The 20,130-nt window shown below is 39.6% G+C and overlaps 1 protein-coding gene across 1 annotated transcript in view; it reads right to left on the reverse strand.

The window, feature by feature from the left end:
* Positions 1-20,130, reverse strand: part of RYR2 (ryanodine receptor 2) — a gene marked incomplete at both ends in the record, with an annotated part of 554,680 nt that overhangs the window by 57,825 nt on the left and 476,725 nt on the right. Inside the window, 4 exons of the mRNA XM_080717126.1 lie at positions 5,694-5,767; positions 7,575-7,651; positions 8,559-8,638; positions 9,879-9,978. Coding sequence (XP_080573252.1) covers positions 5,694-5,767; positions 7,575-7,651; positions 8,559-8,638; positions 9,879-9,978 — 331 coding nt within the window. The remainder of the gene's footprint in view (positions 1-5,693; positions 5,768-7,574; positions 7,652-8,558; positions 8,639-9,878; positions 9,979-20,130) is intronic.

Below are 20,130 nucleotides of genomic sequence, written 5' to 3' on the forward strand. Positions count from 1 at the left end.
CTAAAGAACCTATGGTTTTAAAAAAATCCTTTTCCAATATGATCTGGACATGGTTTCTATCAGAGCGAAAGCCCATGCCCTTCAGCTGCCATTTCTCTACTGAAATCCTTATAGTGTTCGTCCATTCTGATTACCAGCTTCCTAACCCACCCTTCTGCTATCTTACCCAATGTTGTCTCCACCAACACCAATCCAGTGGTAACCCTGCCCTGGTAAAAGCATGGACTTGTGCAACTCAAAAAGTCTACTCTGAAGAAATCCCTGCACTGTACACCAGATGCATTTCAGAGATTGCCCTGTCTAGTCTGATCATGTCTCTTCAACGTCAGCAGGGTGGTCACGCTTCTCAGCCTGGTACCCTGGGCTTTCTGTGCATCAACATCTCCCTGGGGTTGCCCTTCCTATTCTCCAGGACATCCCACTTCAGGCCAAATGTCAGCTGTGTTGGGATGTTTCCCCAACTAAGTTCGCTCTTAGTCATAAAGCATTGTTCCCAAGTATGCGTCGTCTAATGCCAAGCTCCTAAATCTTCCCCTACGCCTAGGACACCGTCTAGCTCACACCAGCCACACAAGTTTAAGTGCTTCAGAGATTAAAATCTGCTCGAAGATATTTAGAAAATTTATTTGTGTTTATGAGCCAACATCATAGGCTTTTCTTGGAAATTGTTTACACACAGAAATGGCAGAAGAGAGTAGATGACACTGTATTATACTTCCAAAAGTATTTGGAAAATCTTCAGGGGAAAGACAGTCAATAAATAATGAAGAAGTAAACACGGACAAGATCTATAGGGTAGATCATAATCCTTTTGCGTAATTAAAAATTAATCTTTGCTCTGATTTCATATATATTTGATGAGGTCACTATAAAAATATCAGTAAGAACCTCAGTTAACACCTTATAAGATACAGATGGTCATTTGGGGAAAGTTAATTGGTAGCTTATAAGATTTTTTAAATCCAGGTTTTTATGGAATGAAATTGGTTTCAAAATTTTATCTTGCTCATGAAATGCAAGACTACCGCACAATGATCAAAATAAAATCCTGTCTCTTACTGTTCCATTCCAGAAAATGTTTTGAAAAGGAAAAAGTTGTGCTTTCAAATTCATGATTGGCTTATGAGGCTGAACGGTTCTGATAATAATGAAGAAAATTCAAGGAGGGAATGGGTTTTGTGTATTCATATTCATTTTTGAACTTCACTCTGTCATTTGAAAATCTATAAATATACAGTAGACAGAGAGGACAATACCGAATACATCACAAATCTACCAAACAAATCTATTTGCTGAAGAACCCCCCCTTTTCACATACAAATGGAAGGTTCAGACATGAACCTAAATGGTTTATGGTTCTACATGGGGGACATTTACTGAGGCAGGATAGAAATCCTGGACAACTTATAAGAATGGCGGTAGAAAAAAGAATGCAAGTAATTAGTCTGAAATGTTTATATACAAATTTTAAAGAAACACAGCTCTTAATGGTATCTCAGTACCAGGTTAGGAATAGCATTGGTAACTACAAGAAGTTTAGAAGTGATTTTGAAACTTCAACAATAAGTTAAAAACAAAATAGGGGTTAGTTTGGGGTCTCGGAAGGGTGCAAAGAACATTAAGGACAAAAAAAAATACCATCAACAGCACTGGACATCAAACAGATCCCTGAAGACTGTGGTAAGATGGGCTGGTCACTCAGCTCTTGGCATGTGACCTGGATGCTGCGAGGCAGAATGCCTGCCCCACCTTGCTGGCCCCACCATTGGGCTACAGGATGAAGGGCAGGCTGGGTACCTTTCCAGTCTCCTTATCTGTAACTACCAGGTCCCAGCTATTGCACAAGAGGGTTGTGGGTATCCAGAAATATACATTCTTACATTTCCACATTTTTCCATAGCTACATCTTTTGCTCATAATTCCAGGAAGAGATTTAACCTAACATCAATGGTGGGGGAGGATGAGAACCTGGATCCTATAGACTCCCATAGCTACATCTTTTGCTCTTAATTCCAGAAAAATATTTAGCCTAAACAAATTTTGAAAATATGTCCAAAAAGACATATAGGGTCTTCTAAAGACAATGTGGCAATCAGTATAATATTCCCAGGATTCGTGAGGTGCCTACCATACTGACCTGCCTCTGTTAACTTGAGGTCACAGTGTGTACTCAGAAAGTTCAATGCAATGGTTTCGTGTGTGTATATTAATACTGGAGATTGAATCCGAGGGCATTCGACTTGAGTCACACTCCCAGCTATATTTTTATTTTGAAACAGGGTCTCGCTAGGTTCATGAGAATTTCACTGCTTGCTGAGATTATCCCTTAAACCTGCAATCCTCCTGTCTCAGCCTCCCAAGTGGTGGGATTACAGGATGCACCACCATGCCTAGCTCTCAATGTAGTCCTAAAAGACTGACACACTAGGTCCTATTGAAAATCAACCTTCCTTTTTTCTTCTTTACTCTTTTGTTTGTTTGTTTGTTTCTTTCCCTCCCTCCCTCCCTCATACCCTCTTCCTCTGTACTAGGGATTGATTCCAGGAGCATTCTACTTCTGAGCTAGATACCCAAGGCTTTAAATATTTATTTTAATTTTTATTTTGAGACAGAGTCTAAGTTGCTGAGATTGTCTTGGAACTTGCAATCCTCCTGTCTCAGCTTCCCGAATCCCAGGATTAGGGTGTGCGCCACAGCGCCTGGCTGCATTCTCTCCTATTACATTGCCTGAGACTCTTTTCAGAAGCTACTTTGCAAACACTAATTCCATGGCGGTCTTAGTTTTAAGAGAAAAGATTGTTTTTACTTTTTGAATTTAGTCTCAAGAACAGAAATTTGCTTTTATGTGAAAGGGCTTTTAATTGGGGATATTTTCAGAGGACTAGGGAAAAGCCCTATAGACCTTCCAGCACTTGGGAGGTGGCTGGCAGAGCATGCCCAGCTGGAAACAGTTCCCTGGGATCCGCCCGATTCCTGTGCACCCTCAGCCCAGTCATAAAGCCATGCTATGTCCAGAACAGAGTCACCACAGGGAGACATGTTCTAAGTTCCTTCATTCCCCAAACCATTGCAAAACACCGGGCCCACCCGGAACATTTTGAAATAAAAGAAATACAACAAAACAAATTCAAAAATTAAACGCTTGTGGCCCCTTCATATAGGCTATATTAATAACTACATCTCATTGAAAAAAGGAAAGAAGACAGGTAAGAAAAAAAAATAAGATGCATTATGATAGAAACCAAAGAATCTACTTGTTAAAACAAACTCTAAGAGGAAAAAGATGCACAGAAACTGTCACTACCAAGTCTGTACAGGAGGCTAACTACAAACAAAAGAGCAAAAACAAAGGCGATTCGCTTGTAATAATTACCACGCTCATGAGTGATGGCTGAGGAGAAAAGGACATTTATGATGGTCGGAAGGAGAGGAAATGGGGAAGAGAAAAAGGTTGAGAGCTTTTGCCTTGATAGTTGTAAGGAGAGAAAATTTAAAAAAAATGTTAATGAGTATGGGAAAGTGCGCGCTCGTGTGTTGAAAAAAAAAATCACACAAATTAAACTGACCTCTTATTAAGAGAGGCAAGTAGTTCTCACATCAGAAAAAGGCAGTTATTTCTGATGTGGGGCTCAAAAACGTCACTGTAACCCAGCATGATGGTGCATGCTTGAAATACCAGTTCTGGGGAGGCTGAGACAGGATGATCGCAGACTGCAGGCCAGCCTCACCGAGTACCGAGACTCTCATCAATCTAGCAAGAACCTGTTTCAACATAAAAATAAACTGGGCTGAGAGGTACAGTGCTCCTGGGTTCAGTCCCCAGTACCGCACAAACAACAGAAGTTACTGCAATCCGTATCTGGCTGACAAAGGTCGGGAGCCCGCTGGTGTATCTGCTCTTTCTTTGAGGGGACTGATATTAAGAGGGACTAAGAAGAATACTAGGTTTCTGTTGAGAGACTCTGAAACATCACATAAAAACTACAGAGGAAAACACAAGTGGTTTCTAATTCTGTGGCAAGGAAGTCAGGTTTGGGACAGAGAATGCATTTCCTTTTAGACATCTTACAGCTGGGAAATGTCCAGGATGCTCATAGATGCTAAAAGCAGACAAGCAGCTTGTCCTGAGCTCGGCAGTGTCTCCAGGTTCTTCAGAGAGAACCGCCGGACAAGAAAACCTAAGTGTAGAGTAGTTGTCGGTGAGTTTTCTTCAAGGTAGCTGTCTCCATGAAGTAACCTTATGACTCAGTCCACGACTAAAGCTACAAGTTCAAATGTTGTGCAGAAAAAAGCCTAGAAGTCACCCTGTAGGCAGGGTTAGAATATATAGAAGGGATAAACTTTAAGATACAGCGAGAGAGGCAGAGACCGGAGGATTGTGGTTCGTGGACAGCCTCAGTTACGTAGCAAGGCCCTTCGCAACTCAGTGAGACCCTGTTTTAAAAAATAAAAAGACTAAAAAATAGGGCTGGGAGTTTAGCTCAGAGGGAGAATAGTCCTGGGTGAAAAAAAAAAAAAAAAGAAAAAGAAAACCAGCATGAAATAGTTTTTTTCTCACTTGCAAGAATGAAAATACAGAGATAAAATTAATCAGTTAATTCCAATGTTTGAAGAAAAGCCAGCAAAGATGAAAAATGGCATATGGAAGAAAAATTCAGTTTTGAAATAAGATTGGTCCAATAACGGGGCCAGTGTTCCAAATCAAATAACCATGACCGGATGACAAGCCCCAAACAGACCAAACAAAGACAGATAAACACGTGGGCCTCAGGAAATTTAAGAGTTAAAGAAATCAGACATAAACTAAAAGCCAATAGAAACAAAAATATTGAAAGAATTTTCTCTTATTAAATAATCCTGAAATAAATGTACAGTATTATTCCTGTTTTTATTTCCCTTACCTATTATTGGGAATTAAACCTAGGGACATTCTACCTCTGAGCTACACTCCAACCCTTTTTATTTTATTTACTGGTTGAAACAGGTTATCTCCAAGTTGCTGACAATCTTGCTAGAGTTTCTGAGGCTGGCCTCAAACCTATGATCCTCCTGTCTCAGCCTCCCAAGTACTGGGATTACATAGATGTGCACCACCACGCCATACTTTATGCTTTAAATGCACTGTGCATTCAGCTTTCTGGTTTATGCCCATGTCTGTTCACAAAGAGAAAAGTGCTAAGATGGCTACTTTTGCACACATGTAAATTAAGTTATCAGAACTAAGTAAACACAAATGCTAACTTCTTTCATGAAACAATCTGGGCTGGCAAAAATTCTGGAAAGAATGAGGACCACAGGAAGGAGGAGGAGGACAGGGACAGCGGCAGACTCGGCACCCCGAGTGGATTATTATCCTACGGCAGAAGAATCAGCCTGAGTTTGCGAATGTGGCCAAAGCAAGTCGAATGTCCTGGGCTTGGGTTTCCCATGCGCTTCATGCTTTGACCCTTATTAGACCTTCCTCCCTTTGTTAAAGCCCAGCTAGAGGCATCATCGCTGACTGTAGGGCAGGGACAAGAAGGAGCCGGGGCTGATGTGGAAGGTCGGTTTGGAAATGGGTCCTGTGTCCATTGGTTGGCATTTAACCAGTTTTAACACAGCCCTGAACTTCTCTAGTTGAAAAGATTACCAACAAGGGGTGTGTTCCAGGAAAAGGGGGCAGGCAGGGGCCCGGGGATGTGGGGGAGGAATACCTGATCCTTCTTCCGTCACCATGCCCAGGCCTTCGGCTTTGTTTTGCCGCTCAAACGCGTTGAGGTCCAGGACGCTACAAGAACGAGGAGAAAACTGGTCACGGGCCTCACAGGAGGTGTGCTCTGCATGGGGAGGGGGACGACTAAATACTGAACGCTGCGTGCCTTTTTGGCTCCAATATTCGTATTTGCTGCACTGTAGTTATACATCGCGGGAATGTAGAAAGGGACAGGAACATTCCATGCACGCAGCTCTTAGGGCTCTTCCCCCAGGTCCCACTTCCCTCCCCTGAGCATGACTCTGGGGTTTTATATGGGCCTAGTATCATTTCCACTGTTACCTTCACGACTCCATCATCCCCCCTCCTCCATTCACTCCTTCACTCCACTGACGTCTCTCCTCTTCTACCTGAGAGGACGCCATGCTTTCCCATTTTTGCTAGTTTGAAATGGGAGCCAGATATTAAGGGACACTGAGACCGTACCCCAAAGCACCGCGTTCTGAGAATGTCTTTGAGCAGCAGACTAGCCTCTCCCCGGGGCTACACTGAAAGATCAGGTAAAAGTCTAATACAGGGTTCACAGGCTTTAGCTTGGAGAGAGCATCGCAAAATTAACAGACATCAGAAATATATACATTATATTTATAAACATCTATTTCTATATTGCATATTTTTTGCAATTGAATAGCTTATCACATTAAGTTTGTATCAGGTCCCTGATATGTGAATGCCTTTAAATACCGTTAGAAAAAAATACGTAATGATGATTACAAATTAGTTGGTTAAGGAACATTTGGAAAAAAATAAAATATGCCCAAGTAAAAAGCAACTGAATTTTCATTTTTCCTACCAGAAAACTACAGAGTACTTACTTTCAAATATATAGGATCTACCTTAGTTCTTCAAAGTTCCTATAGTTCTAATTAGTATGTTTTTAATTGCATAGTTCATTAAGGTTATATCAGGTTCCTTGGACAAATCATGTGTAATACTTCTAAAATACTATAAACATGCATAATGATTATCATAAATCAATTGGTCAAGGATCACTTTTAAAGTGGTAACTAGCCGGGCGTGGTGGTGCACACTTGTAATCCCAGCATTCCGGGAGGCTGAGACTGGAGGATCACGGTTCGCGGACAGCCTCAGCTACTTAGTGAGGCCCTTTGCTACTCAGTGAGACCCGGTTTCAAAATAAAGAATAAAAAATAGGGCAGGAGGTGTAGCTCGGAGGTTGAATGCCCCTGGGTTCCATCCCCAGACCCGCAAAAAAAAAAAAAAAAAAAAGAAAAAAAAATGGTAACTGCCTTACAAGTCCCGAAAGAAACTCTATAGAATTTTTTCCTCTTTCACAAAACCATGTAATACTCACTTTCAAATATGTAGAATATATTGATCCTTCAAAGTCCCTATTTAATGCAGGGAGGGCTATTTTAGGATCTTAACAACACTATATAAGTTAACTTGGTGTTAAGGACTTTGTTAATACCGTATCAACAAGATAGGAAATGGGGCACTGCTAATTTCTTCACTTTAAAGTGCCTTTAGAAGCCGGGCGTGGTGGTGCACGCTTGTCATCCCAGCATTCGGGAGGCTGAGACCAGAGGATCATGGTTTGCAGACAGCCTCCGCTACTTAGTGAGGCCCTCTGCAACTCAGTGAGACCCTGTTTCAAAATAAAGAATAAAAAATAGGGCAGGGGGTGTAGCTTGGAGGTCAAATGCCCCTGGGTTCTATCCCCAAACCCGCAAAAAAAAAAAAAAAGTATCTTTAATCACTTAAAATTCATCTTCATGCCATTATTGTCAGCAATGTCAAGCAAGTACTCTGAAAAACATAGCCAAAGAGCAAAGAAAGGAGCTGGAAAGTGTATTCTTACCTACAGGACTGCATCAGGCCGGCCAGGCTCTGGAAAAAACCCACATCCTTTTTCTCCTTGAGGTAGTCGAGCATTTTCTATAGAAACAAAGAAAACACATGGTTTGTGGATTTATTTAATGCTAATAATAATAACCCAAACAAGCTTTTTAGTCTGGAACAAAGGTAAAAAGTGCCCAGAGCATACCAAAAAATACTAATGCTATCTGTACACTAGCCAGATTTTCAGGCAAAAGAGGTTCCTTCAACAGCCTTAGGATCTGGGCATTGTGACTACCACTTGCTCAAGCAGCAGTCGGAAATTCAGAGTCTACTATCGTAGGCTCTCTCTCTCTAAAGCACGGTAGGAATGATTGGATCATTAAAATGTTTCCTCTGCTCTCGGAGAGATGTTCAAATTATTTTGATGAAACATTTAAAATTATTTACTATTTTGATGAAACATTTAAAATGTTCAAGTGAGCCGGGAGTGGCGGAGCACGCTCGTAATCCCTGCGCTTGGGACCCTGTTTCCAAATAAAAATAGGTCTGGGAGTGTAACCCGGAGTTAGAAGGGTTTCCAGGAACCCCAGTACCACCAAAAAAAAAAAAAAAAATGTTCAAGTGATGTATGGGCCCATCTTGTCGGCTTGTTATGCAGCAGCATCACACGTAATAGTTAGTTCTAATGAGATGAAAAATAGGGCTGGGCGTATAGTTCAGAGGTAGAATGCCCCTGGGCTCAATCCCCAGTACCACAAAAATTACTAAAAATAAACTCACTTGCCATGGTAAAAGGCAACATGTAAGCTAATTTTTTGGATACCCGGACACTATTTTATATTTGGGTTTAGAAGACTACCAAGTCATTGTTTCTTTAGATAGCCTCTCTTAGGTATTAAGGTAAATTAAAATAGAAACTTGTACATCAAAATCTTTTATAGTAACTCTTCTCTTGGTCTATTCTTCTATAAAGTACACTGTGTAAATTGCCTAAAGGTATTACCTGCTGTACTGTAGAGTTCCCACCATTTAAAATGGCAATTCCAAGTTTCAAAGTGGCGGCGACCATTGGTCCAGTTTCTCCTTTAAAATACAAAAAAAATCAAACAAAAAAAAATACAAAAATTGCTTGTACCAATTCACCTGCTTTACCCCCAGAAAGTCCACTTTTTAAATTATTACCTCCTAGAAATCTGTGTAGTTGTACAGGAAGACAGACTGACTTGGATATCAAGAAATACTAAAACAATAATAATGCATATTTTGTCACCATTTTTACTAAATTCTATGTAATATATGTAATAATTGAAATTACATGAAGAGAGACAAAAGGAATTAAGAGAAAAACTTTAAGTAATAACATGAAATGAAGATTCGACACTAGCCGTGTGCATTAAGAGTATCAAAGTGAAATGAACAGGAGCTGCTTAAAACTTTATTCAAGAAAAATATTTCAATATCACATTTGAACTTTTATCATTTTCATTTATTACTTGTCATTTGTGTACAGTCTGGTATTAAGATAATTACCAATTTTAACTTACTTAGATAATGACAAGATTTTAAAATCTAACTAGTTGTCCATCATTTAATATGTTAAATTTTATTTTAACATTATTCACCTCTCCTTAGAAATTAAAATCAGCCCCACAATTTGGGGGAAGGGCATACCAACCTTTTCATTGTCTTTACAAGTAATATTAAAATATTATTACAAAATTATATTCCTAAAGCAAGAAAAACTATCTGGAAATGGCTGGCTACTGAGATGAACAATTGTACATTGTTTAAAAAGGCTCACATGAAACATCTAAATATCTAAATCAAGGGTCAGGAAACTATGGCCCCAAGAGCCAAATGGAGCTTTCTATTTGTATAAATAAAGTTTTATTGGGACATAGCCACACTGTTTTACTTATTTTCTCTTGTGGTTTTCCTCCTGTTCTGGTAGAACTAAATAGTTACAAGAGACTATGGCAGAAACTGAAAAGAAATACTCTGGCTTTACAGTACTAGGTCACCAACCACTACACAATGCAGCAATAGATGTTTATTAAAAAACTTTCCAATTCCTGATGTATAGGGTCAGTCTGCCAGAACCGTCCTAACAGAGTTTTTACAAAGAATATATCAACGAAGTTATTTTAGTAAGACTGAAAAAAAAAAAATCAACACCAGACTCAGAAATGGTGAGAGTTACTATTTGTGCACAGGAGATGCTCATGAACCGGCAACCCAAGGCCCAGCCGAGTCAGTGGGACCCAAGGGGCACAGGGCAGCGGCAGGAGGACTCCAAAGCCTGGACCCCAGGAGCAAGCCTCACCTTTGCTGGCGCTGATGGTCTGCAACACCATCTCCGCAGCCCCGCGGTTGTGCAGCCTGGCCTGCTGGTACAGGAGCTTCTGCTTCTCCATTTCCTTTTCCTGAACACAAATCCCAACCATTTATATTGAGGCTATCAGCAAGCAGGGGACAGCTGTATATTTCTAGTCATCTCTTCAGGTATGGGCTCTATGACAACATTATTGACCATTTCAACACCAACAACTGTTATCAAACAGATTGTCATATATTCAACTCTTTTTTCCCTTTTTTATTTTTCTCGATATACTTTTGGTACTGGTTAATCAGGATGGGATTTTTTTTTTTCTCAATTGCAATGGTCTGATTAGTCCAAAGCCTGTATCGCGGTTTTGTACTTCGCCATCGAAGCTTGCACATCCCGACTTATACATCTGTGCATAAGCGGGTCAGGTTTTTGATAATCTCCCAAGTCATGGCCATTAACTTGATACTGCTCAGCAAACGGCTTGAGTTTCAAGTTCTCACAGGATCACAGGGAGACGTTAACGGAGACATCTTGGTGTTTAAGCAAAATGGAAAACAGATCAAGACTGAAAGGTAGGCTTCCACTGACTTAAAATACGGTTCTCCTCGGTCTCCCCAAAGCATAAGAGCAGCAGTGTGCCTTTATATTTTTGTATTCTCTGGTGGTTACAAACGATACTGCATGGTGCCGCTAGAGCAAAGGCCGGAGGCTGTTCTGTTCCACGTAAGCTACCACTGCAAACACAAAGGAGGAAATCCGAGTAAAATATAAAGGCACAGCGGGTTCAGGACTGGCGGGATCATTCGCTTGAGCGATCCAGTTCGCTGGAGAATTGGGACGGAACCAAGCAGTATAAGTTGCAGACTTAGAGTTGCATAGAGCCCTGAGACAGCGCGTCCATCAAATGGCGTGCTAAAGAAGCTTGGTCAATGGGACATGAAACGCTCAATTAGTATCATGTCCGTCAACACAACGGCCAAAACAGGTATGACCTATGAGCTGCAGCAGAAGGAGCCAGAGAGACAGCTTTGCTGACGTAAACTTTCCATCCAAGGTACGGAAAAGAGACACTGGGCGATGGAAGAGGTTTAAAAAATGAAGGCTTGCTAGTTACAGAATATGAGAAAGAAACTCAAAGGGAGGAGGGGAAGAAATGGGCTCAAACAAATGAGAGGTAAATAAATAAAAGAAATCTTTAAATCAAAAGCAACCAACACAGACATTTACTGTTACCAGAGAGTTCTCCCCGAGGCTGGCAAATTTGTTTCTTAAATCTTTGATAATATCGTGCTGCGAAAACAAAATTGATCATGTTTTTTTTTTCCTCCACATTATTGTTAAGGCTCCTGTGGTTAAATTTTAGGGTTTTTTTTTTTTTCTTAAATTATGTGATAGGCCTAAATGGAAGCAGAGAAAAGAAAAGAAAACAAAAGAAGCAGCTTGCTTCGTGTGCAGCCATGCTGAGTCTAAAAGTTTTGCCTTCATGTTTAAACCTCTTCCTGTGAAGTTAAAAAAAAAGGAAAACAAAACAAACAAAACCACACAGACACACAGAACCATACTGCTGGTACGACACGGTTTCAGCAAAACTCAAAGACCCTTTGGTGTACTCTTCGGGCGTTGTTGAGCGAGATTGGATTTTTCTTTTTAGACCCAACAATCTTTTACTTTCTTCCCATTGCTAGAACTACAAAATGGAACTTTGGCTTACAGCGTAACCGATTCCCCCTTGTGAAAGAGTTTCTCAGTAAGAAAAACGGTAAGAGACTGGTCCTCCATTTTCACTAGCTAAAGAATCTTGAGTGTTAGAAACTGTGGTTCTTCTTTGGACCATCAACAGGACAGACCGCAGCCAGTCATCAGGAAACCAGAGTCAAAGGAACATGGCAGCCGGCCATAGACTTTTAAGGGAAAGACCCAACCATTGGCCACTTGCACTCCAGAAGTAGACAGGTGGGTCCAAGACTTGCCGGGATGGCTTGCAGGATGGATCCAAGTCCTGGGTGCCCTCTTGGTGAATAAAATCATTCCTGATGTGGACCCTCAGAGGATGGAGACACCGTCAGGATGTCTAATGACCTTCTTCACAAACTCCCTGGATAAAGAGCACACCTATTTTTCTTATCTGGCATCTAAATTTTAATAGTAATAAATATTTGGGGCGGGAGATGAATTTGGGAATTAAAAAAAAACATTGAATGAAAAATAAGCACTGATTTAAAAGCAGGGAACAAAAAAACCATTTCAGAAAGTGGGATTGAGCCAGTTCCTTTCTTGAGTTTCCTCTTTTTTAGACTACGTTGGAGACTTTTCCTTCAGACCTCTGTGCTATGACCTCATGCTAAACAGTACTTTATCTCTTTGAGGACTGTTTCTGGGCATATAATTTGATTTTTGCATTGGGAAACTTTATCACAACCTAAGAAACAAAAATCCTGAAAAACAAAGTCATAATGATTTCAGATTCATGACATAAAATGATAGGCCATATAGAAATTTTTCCATTTCAAATTTACTGCATATTAACTTCTCTAATTAAATTGAAGATCTCTTTTTTTTTTTTTTTTTTTGGTGGTGGTACTGGGGTTTCTGGAAGCCCTTCTACCTCTGGCTACACTCCCATGGGCTACACTCCCAGACCTATTTTTATACTTTTTTTATGTGGAAACAGGGTCTCTTAAGCCAGCACGGCTGTCTTCGAACCTGCGTGATCCTCCTGTCTCTGCCTCCCAAGTGCGGGGATTACAAGCGTGCGCCACCACGCCTGGCAAGGATCTCTCTTTTCTAAGCATCTTCTTCAGGGACAAGGAATCATGAAGTCATCTTTTTTTTAACAAAGGTTTCCTCCTTTGCCTCAGTTTCTGTCAAATCTGCCAAAAGGTCTTAAATAAACACCATTTTGCCTCCAGCACACAGTTTAGTCTTTAAATGATTCCAAAGTTACAAAAAAAAAAGGGGGGGTGGGTACAGTAAGAGCAGCACAATTTCAGTTTTAGCTTAGGAAAAAAGCTCTGATTACAATGAGAAACCAAGAATCACTGACTCTTATCCTTCCTCTCCAAGGTCAAGGGCGGTCAAAAATCAGATCATGTTAAATCCCCTGCCTGTGTTGAAGGGGAGCATTAAACATCGTAATTTACTTTTGGTGTAAAGTTTTTAAGAAAATGGCTAATATTTCTTCATTTTGCCTAAAAGCTCCTCAAACTTCCACACCTCAATGGGGAAAAATAGACGTGAAGAAAAAAAATTCATGTGTTTCTTCAATAACTTGCCTTAGATAAGGATGAAAATATTGAGATGAGAAAAAATAAATTACAACTATCTCTTGCTCCTGGATGGAGAAAATCATTTCTCCCCAAATGGAGATGAGACGTTATTTTAAATTCACATTCTGGAGGCTTTTCCTCAGTCAGGTGAACAATGAGGGCATGGTATGTGCTCCCCATAGGCTCAGGCCACCAAGTGTCATACTGGAGAACCCTCCTGCTCTTTCGTATTTCTAAGACTCAACAAGTGTTCCATCGTATTCTCCGCTTTATTTATTTATTTATTATTTATTTTTATTTATTTATTTATTTTTTGTGTGGGTCTGGGGATGGAACCCAGGGGCATTCAACCTCCGAGCTACACCCCCTGCCCAATTTTTTTTTTTTTTTGAAACCGGGTCTCACTGAGTTGCGGAGGGCCTCACTAAGTAGCTGAGGCTGTCTGCGAACCGCGATCCTCTGGTCTCAGCCTCCCAAATGCTGGGATTAGAAGCGTGCGCCACCACGCCCGGCTCCGTATTCTCCACTTTAAATTGCATGTTGAAGCTGGGCTACACTCCCAGACCTATTTTATATTTTATATGGAAACAGAGTCTCTTTGGCCACCTGAGGCTGGCTTCGAACATGCCCGATCCTACTGTCTCAGCCTCCCAAGCGCAGGGATTACAAGCGTGCGCCACCACGCCCGGCTTTTTCATTTTAAAACGGGGCTTTGCAAAGTCATTGAGGGTCTCGCTAGAAGCTGCTGGTGCTGTCCTCAAACCTGCGATCTTCTTGCTAAGCCTCTCAAGTACTGGGATTACAGTCGTGCACTACTACACCTGGCTAGAATCTAAACCCTTAGAATATTTCCCACAATTTAGCAATGCTATAAATCAACCTCAAATACTTATTTTACGTCTTCAATACAGTCATAATCTACAAGGTGATGTGGAATCTCAGTTATTACTAGCCCCTCAAAAAGACTAAGAAATAGGAAATTCAATTTGAAAAATAAGCAGATAAAAGGAAAAAATGTAAAAGTGAGATGTATTAGTCATTTGGTTTATAAAACAAGAAGGCAGACTCAGACTAAAGAAAAACAAAACCATAGCTAAGAGCCCTATTTTACACTTCAATTAACTTTGTTTTGCCTTTCAGGTTCTCAAAGTATGGGTTAGCCAGGTTTATATAAAGTTGACTCATGTCTATCGGAGGATATATGTGGGATTTTAACTTCAAAATCATAGATGGTTTCCAAAAGTTTTTAAAGTAGCTAAATGAATGTGCAGAGACTTTCTTGGGAGAAAAGATTAATGAAGACAGGAGCCAAAACTTTATTTTGTTGTAACCAAAAACTAGTGCAATAAAACTAGTGTCCCACACATCCACTAAGTTCCCTACATAAAAATTTTGAATGAACGCTAGAACTAAGTAATAACTGATCACAAACTAGATTATGAGCATTACCTTTCAGTATGAGGAGGTATAAAGCCAATAAAATGTGAAAGCTATTTAGTTGGCTTTCAATATATGATCAAACAAGCCTTTAGAATTATACTAACGCAAACAATAATTATCCTCTTGTGGATTAGTCTTACTCAGTCTTGTCCTAACACTCCATCATCACCCACTCTTTGCTGCTGAACTTTCAAGGAGTGTACCAGCCTTCTCAAGCTTCAACGCTCTGAGAATGAGCATCATCTCCAATGCTTTCCACTTAACATAAAAAAGGGAAGGATGTAAAGTTAAAAAAAAAATGTGTGTTTACCAAAGCAAACTTTAAACAAAAAGTTCAAAGTTTTACTAACATGTTCAGACAACAGAAACCAAACCAGAGACCTGGACTGCAGATAATGTTCCGGAGGATCTGAAATTTAAATGAATGTGACTTTCTGTTTTGCTTCTTCCAATATCATCTACACCTGCGTTTCGGGTAGAATGTCATTTCCTTTTGATTCAGCAGATTTGAGAAGTCATTTAGAGCTTTGTTGAAGCAATAAAACCCAGCTCATTTTTTTGTGTGTGGTATTGGGGTTCCTGGAAACCCTTCTACCTCTAGGCTACACTCCCAGACCTAATATATATATATATATATATATATATATATATATATATATATATATATATATATATATATATATATATATATATATATATATAGTGTGAGGAGCTATAAAACCATATATATATATATTTTTTTTTTATTTGAAAACAGGGTCTCTTAAGCCAGTGAGGCTGGCTTCGAACCTGTGCAATCTTCCTGTCTCCTAAACATGGAGATTACAAGTGTGTGCCACCATGTCCAGCCAAAACCATGGTTGTGTGTGTGTGTGTGTGTGTGTGTGTGTGTGTGTGTGTATGAATGTGTTACTAAGGATGGAACACACAGGGGTGTTCTACTTCTGAGCTAAACCCCCAGTCCAATTTTATTTATTTGGAAACAGGGTCTCACTAAGTTGCAAAGGGCCTAAGTTGCTGAGGCTGGTTTCAAACTTTCAATCCTCCTTTCTCAGTCTCACAAGCACTGGGATTACAAGCTTGTGCCGCCATGCCCAGCTTGAAATGGTTTTCTATCACAATCCAGTGGACAAAGTTTATTCTGTATCACACAAAGTTCTAATAATCATGTCTTAAAATGTGAGGAAAAAATTAGCCTATAGTCAAAAAAGTTATCAAGTTAGCAAATTAAGCTCATTATTAAAGGGAATATACATTAGCTTGGGAATAAAATTTATTGGCAATAAGCTTTATCTGTTTATTAAAAGCCTTGAATTCCGAGAGCACGTGTTATTCTATCCTTTCTGCAATGGCATAGCCTGAGAAAGATGATATCAGAACAGCCAGGTAACTAATGGCGACTAGGAATTTGAACTTGCTTAGATCAAGGTCCCAGGATGCTATTTTAAGTTATTGCAAACTGAGATGTAAGGACAGTTTTCAGAGAATGAATGAAGACACCTGGACCTTAAGAACTCACTACTCTACAACCCCAGTGTTTCTGCTTCCCCGTTTTCATAAATGGTCATTAATCCTAATTATGAGTCATTATTAGTCTGGACCCAGATCAACTGTTGCACTCTAAGAACTTATTACAGTTTCCAATTCCCTGTCCTATGACATCTATTTAGCTAGGAGGCCTTTTCTGCAGACTGTCTTCCAGGATCCAAATTCCCCCATTTGTGCAGATACTTGGGTATGCGTCCCACGTTAAACCATCTTTAGGTGGCTCCTGTCCAGCTGGACTTCATTGTTTAAATTCTCAGATTATTTTCAACCACTGAGGACATTTTTCAGGATGTCACACATTGTACTGGAGACGTTTCTTTATAGGTTTTCCTGAGTAGATGTTAGTAGGCAAAGTGGAATTCACTGAATGTAATAGTAACAGCAAATACTTTGATGAGGCCCGTTTATGGAATAAGGCAATGCTTTGTCTTATACAAAGTTAATCCTCACAATGCCCCTATGAAGTAGACACTAGAGTTAGCCATGTATTTATGTATACATAGAGGTAAATTGAGGCCTGAGCCCAGGTTCGAGTAGAAGAACTGGGATTTCAATACAAGGACAGGTAGTTCACCTCAGTGTCTAGGTCCCTAATGACTGCATACTAATAACATATTTTGGTCAAATCAAAGCTTCAAATGAGATTATTATAAATGACAGCATATAAAATCAAATTACTGGACATGTGAAAAACATCATTCTGGATTTAAATATGCATTTTTATATGTGGCTTGGTACTTAGGTCCACAAATCTATGCACATGAATTATATGTAATACAGAGGACTGTGTTTTCTGGGAAATTTTCTGGGAGCAGAGTGTAACTGCTTGGTCCATGCCTGGGCCTTGTTTGAGCCACAGTGGCCCTAGGAGTGGCTGATACCATCTTCAGATCATGAAAGCAGGTGGTTACCACTAGTTCCAGTTAAGGAGACCCCCTGGCTGATGGACAAGAGAAATGCAGTGGTTGGGGACTCAACAGGTGCACCCAAAGGAGCTTCGGATGTTTTGGGGCTACCTGGCAGAGCCAGTTAATATCAGTAGGACAAATAAAATCAACTCCGATGACCCATATAAGATGGGAGGCACCGCCATCCTCCATCAGAGCCACAGTTCATGATGTATGTCGTCCCTCTGGACACCCACCTGGCTCAGCAGTGATCTCTACTGTTGAGTAGTCATGGCCAGCTCAAAAGCAGACTATTGCCCACTCTCCTTTCTCGGACTTCAGTCCCCCCCCCCACCCTTACTTTTCTGGGACTGCAATATACTCAATCTCATTAAAATGGTCTGTTTTCTAGAAAACCTGGGCTAAGTTGTGTGATGACTGTGTGAGATCAAAAGATTCACATATAAAAATTAGAATGTATCAGCATTTGTTCCTAAGATTTCTTACCCTTTCTTCTCTGCAATTCAACAACAACACGGTAGGCCATATTTTGGATACATATAGGGTTGGGGTTTTTTTGGTAGAAAATGGTCTACTTTCTTGATAAAGGGTATAACTGGTTCAATATTTTATATCGATAGCTACATAATATCATTTTAGTCATGAAAAGGTCCTCTTTGCTAAGTAAGCAAAAAAAAGTTCAGATTATGTAGCTATTGGGGGGAAGTACATCTTATAAAGAATTCATTCTGTCAGAATTATATAAAACAAGATTTTTAGAAATAACATCTTTTAAGGGACCATATAATGGTTCTTTTATGACCGGGACAGAAATTACATCTTTTAATGGATATACAATGATTCTTTTATGATGGCTGGGGCTCTATCACATCAGCCCTTAAACTGTGGGTGTAAAGTGATTCTCTCGCACATCATTTGCACAATTTGAAATGAGAGTCGGGTATTAGCACATTCCCAGGTGTGATGTCAGGTTATTTATACCTGAGGCCCAAGCAGGTGAGAATTTGCTGGCCCTCTTAGTTTTTATTATAGGATGTCCACTCTGCCACAGGCTTATTTAGTGTTCAGGACATGAACAATCCTTAATCCAAAGTACTGAAAAGTAGGACCTCATGAGAAAATTCATCTCTGAGTTGGAAACTGGGCATTTGCCAAAGATGAGACTTGCCTAAGATTTGACAAAGTTGACCTAGAAGGAATGATAATACTCCATCCCTTTAATTACCTAAACCCCAGTGTCTTTAATTTAGATTTTTTTGAGCAATAAATCTGTATTACAGTGCCCATTATTCCACAGAAATGCTTTCAGTAAGATTTCTGGCAGGGGCAATAGAAGCAACAGTTTAAGAAATCATGGTTAAAACATGTGGCCCACAGCAGAACCACAGCTCTTGTATGATCTTGGAGAGAGAAAAAAATCATGCTCAGAAAAAGGAACTCATGTAACTTCAAACATGACTTATTTTGATTACCATTTGCTTTGGCTCAGAAAAAGCTCAAAAGCTAAATAAATCCCCCTCCATGGAAATATTTTTCTTATTAACTGTAAAAAATATTTCTAACTTGTTCCATCACATTTTACCATCTTTTTTATGGTTTTAATATGGAAATATCCGCTAAGCTAAAAAAATCACCAATTACATGTGCAACAAAGTACTAAGAAGTTATAAGAAACCTATCTATATCATATTATAAACAGGGAACTAAATTAGCAAGTTGAATAAAAAAAAGTTTTCATAAGATCCTATCTATGTAATGTATATGGGGAAAGAGCTGGTAAACATTTGGTGTTCTAAACCTCATCAGCTATTTTTTTTTTCTAAGCTTTCCTGTATTCCTCATACAAAATTTTCTAATAATGCCACTTTCTTCCTACTGAAGAACGTAAACATTTTACTTCCAAGCTACACTCTAGCACCATTTTACTATTTATTTTGAAACAGGATCTCACTAGGTTGCTGAGGCTGGCCTCAAACCTATAATCCTGTCAAAACCTACCAAGTACTGGGATTACAGGTGTGTGCCATCATGCCTGGATCACATTTCTTAATATAACTCTTTCTCCTCCTTAATGTCTTAGCTGAATACTTTACAGATAGAAAAATGTCAATAATCACTCATGTAATAAAATTTCATCACATTTTCTAAACTTACTTAACAGCATTTGTTATGAGCTACTAAAACTGCCAAATAACCTTTCAGATCATCACAACTTACATGAAAACTTCCACTATCAGATTAATATGCAAATTATATCAAACAACCAGACATCGTAAAAACTCTGGTAAATTATTAAACTTAAAATGGAAGTGCTAACCCAACTCTCTGGTTGAATTTTGAAGGGTTTTCTTGGCATTCCATAATCAGACTGGCAACCATGGACGAGAGTGCTTTTATAGATGATTGCATTTAACTCTGGTTTTGACCTGTATAAGCTTTCATATAGCTCATTCACAGGACATGTCTTTTGCAATGAATAGCATGTTAAAAATTAAGCATAAATAACAAGTTGTAGTGCCCGTCACAGGAAGATCAGTGAAACACCTGGCTCAGAAGTGTAAAGCCCTCTACGTGGTCTACTGTGTTACCCACGTGTAGTCATCACCAACAGCTTTAAAATCATTTCTCATACTGGGGCAATCACAGCTGCTAATCTCTGTCCCTTATTGGGGGATCAATTACCAGGTTTCACCATGATATTAACTAGTCCACCATTCTAAATCCAACAGCAAGCCTCTCTCTGGTCAGACTCTATACCTTTCCTGATTTTTGTTAACTGGCTTGAATAATCCACTCAGAATGCTAGGACTCCACTGCCAGCCATCCCCAAATTTATTCTCCTGAATAAGGAAGGAGACTTTCCAAACTAAGTTTGACCCTACTTACCAAAATGGATTTATTTTATTTCTTCCTAAAACTTCTTTCAAGGCAAAGTCATTTTTTTGACCAGCAACACCTGTTTATCCCGGCCTGTTCTATCCACCCTCCATCTGTAGACATCAACATACTCTGAGGCATGAACTTTTGTGCTAATTGAGAAACCAAGTCTTTGGTTGACACTAAGAGGTTGTTTTCATGGTTCCC

Source organism: Muscardinus avellanarius (assembly GCF_963383645.1).
Source record: "Muscardinus avellanarius genome assembly, chromosome: 20".
Lineage (NCBI taxonomy): Eukaryota > Metazoa > Chordata > Mammalia > Rodentia > Gliridae > Muscardinus > Muscardinus avellanarius.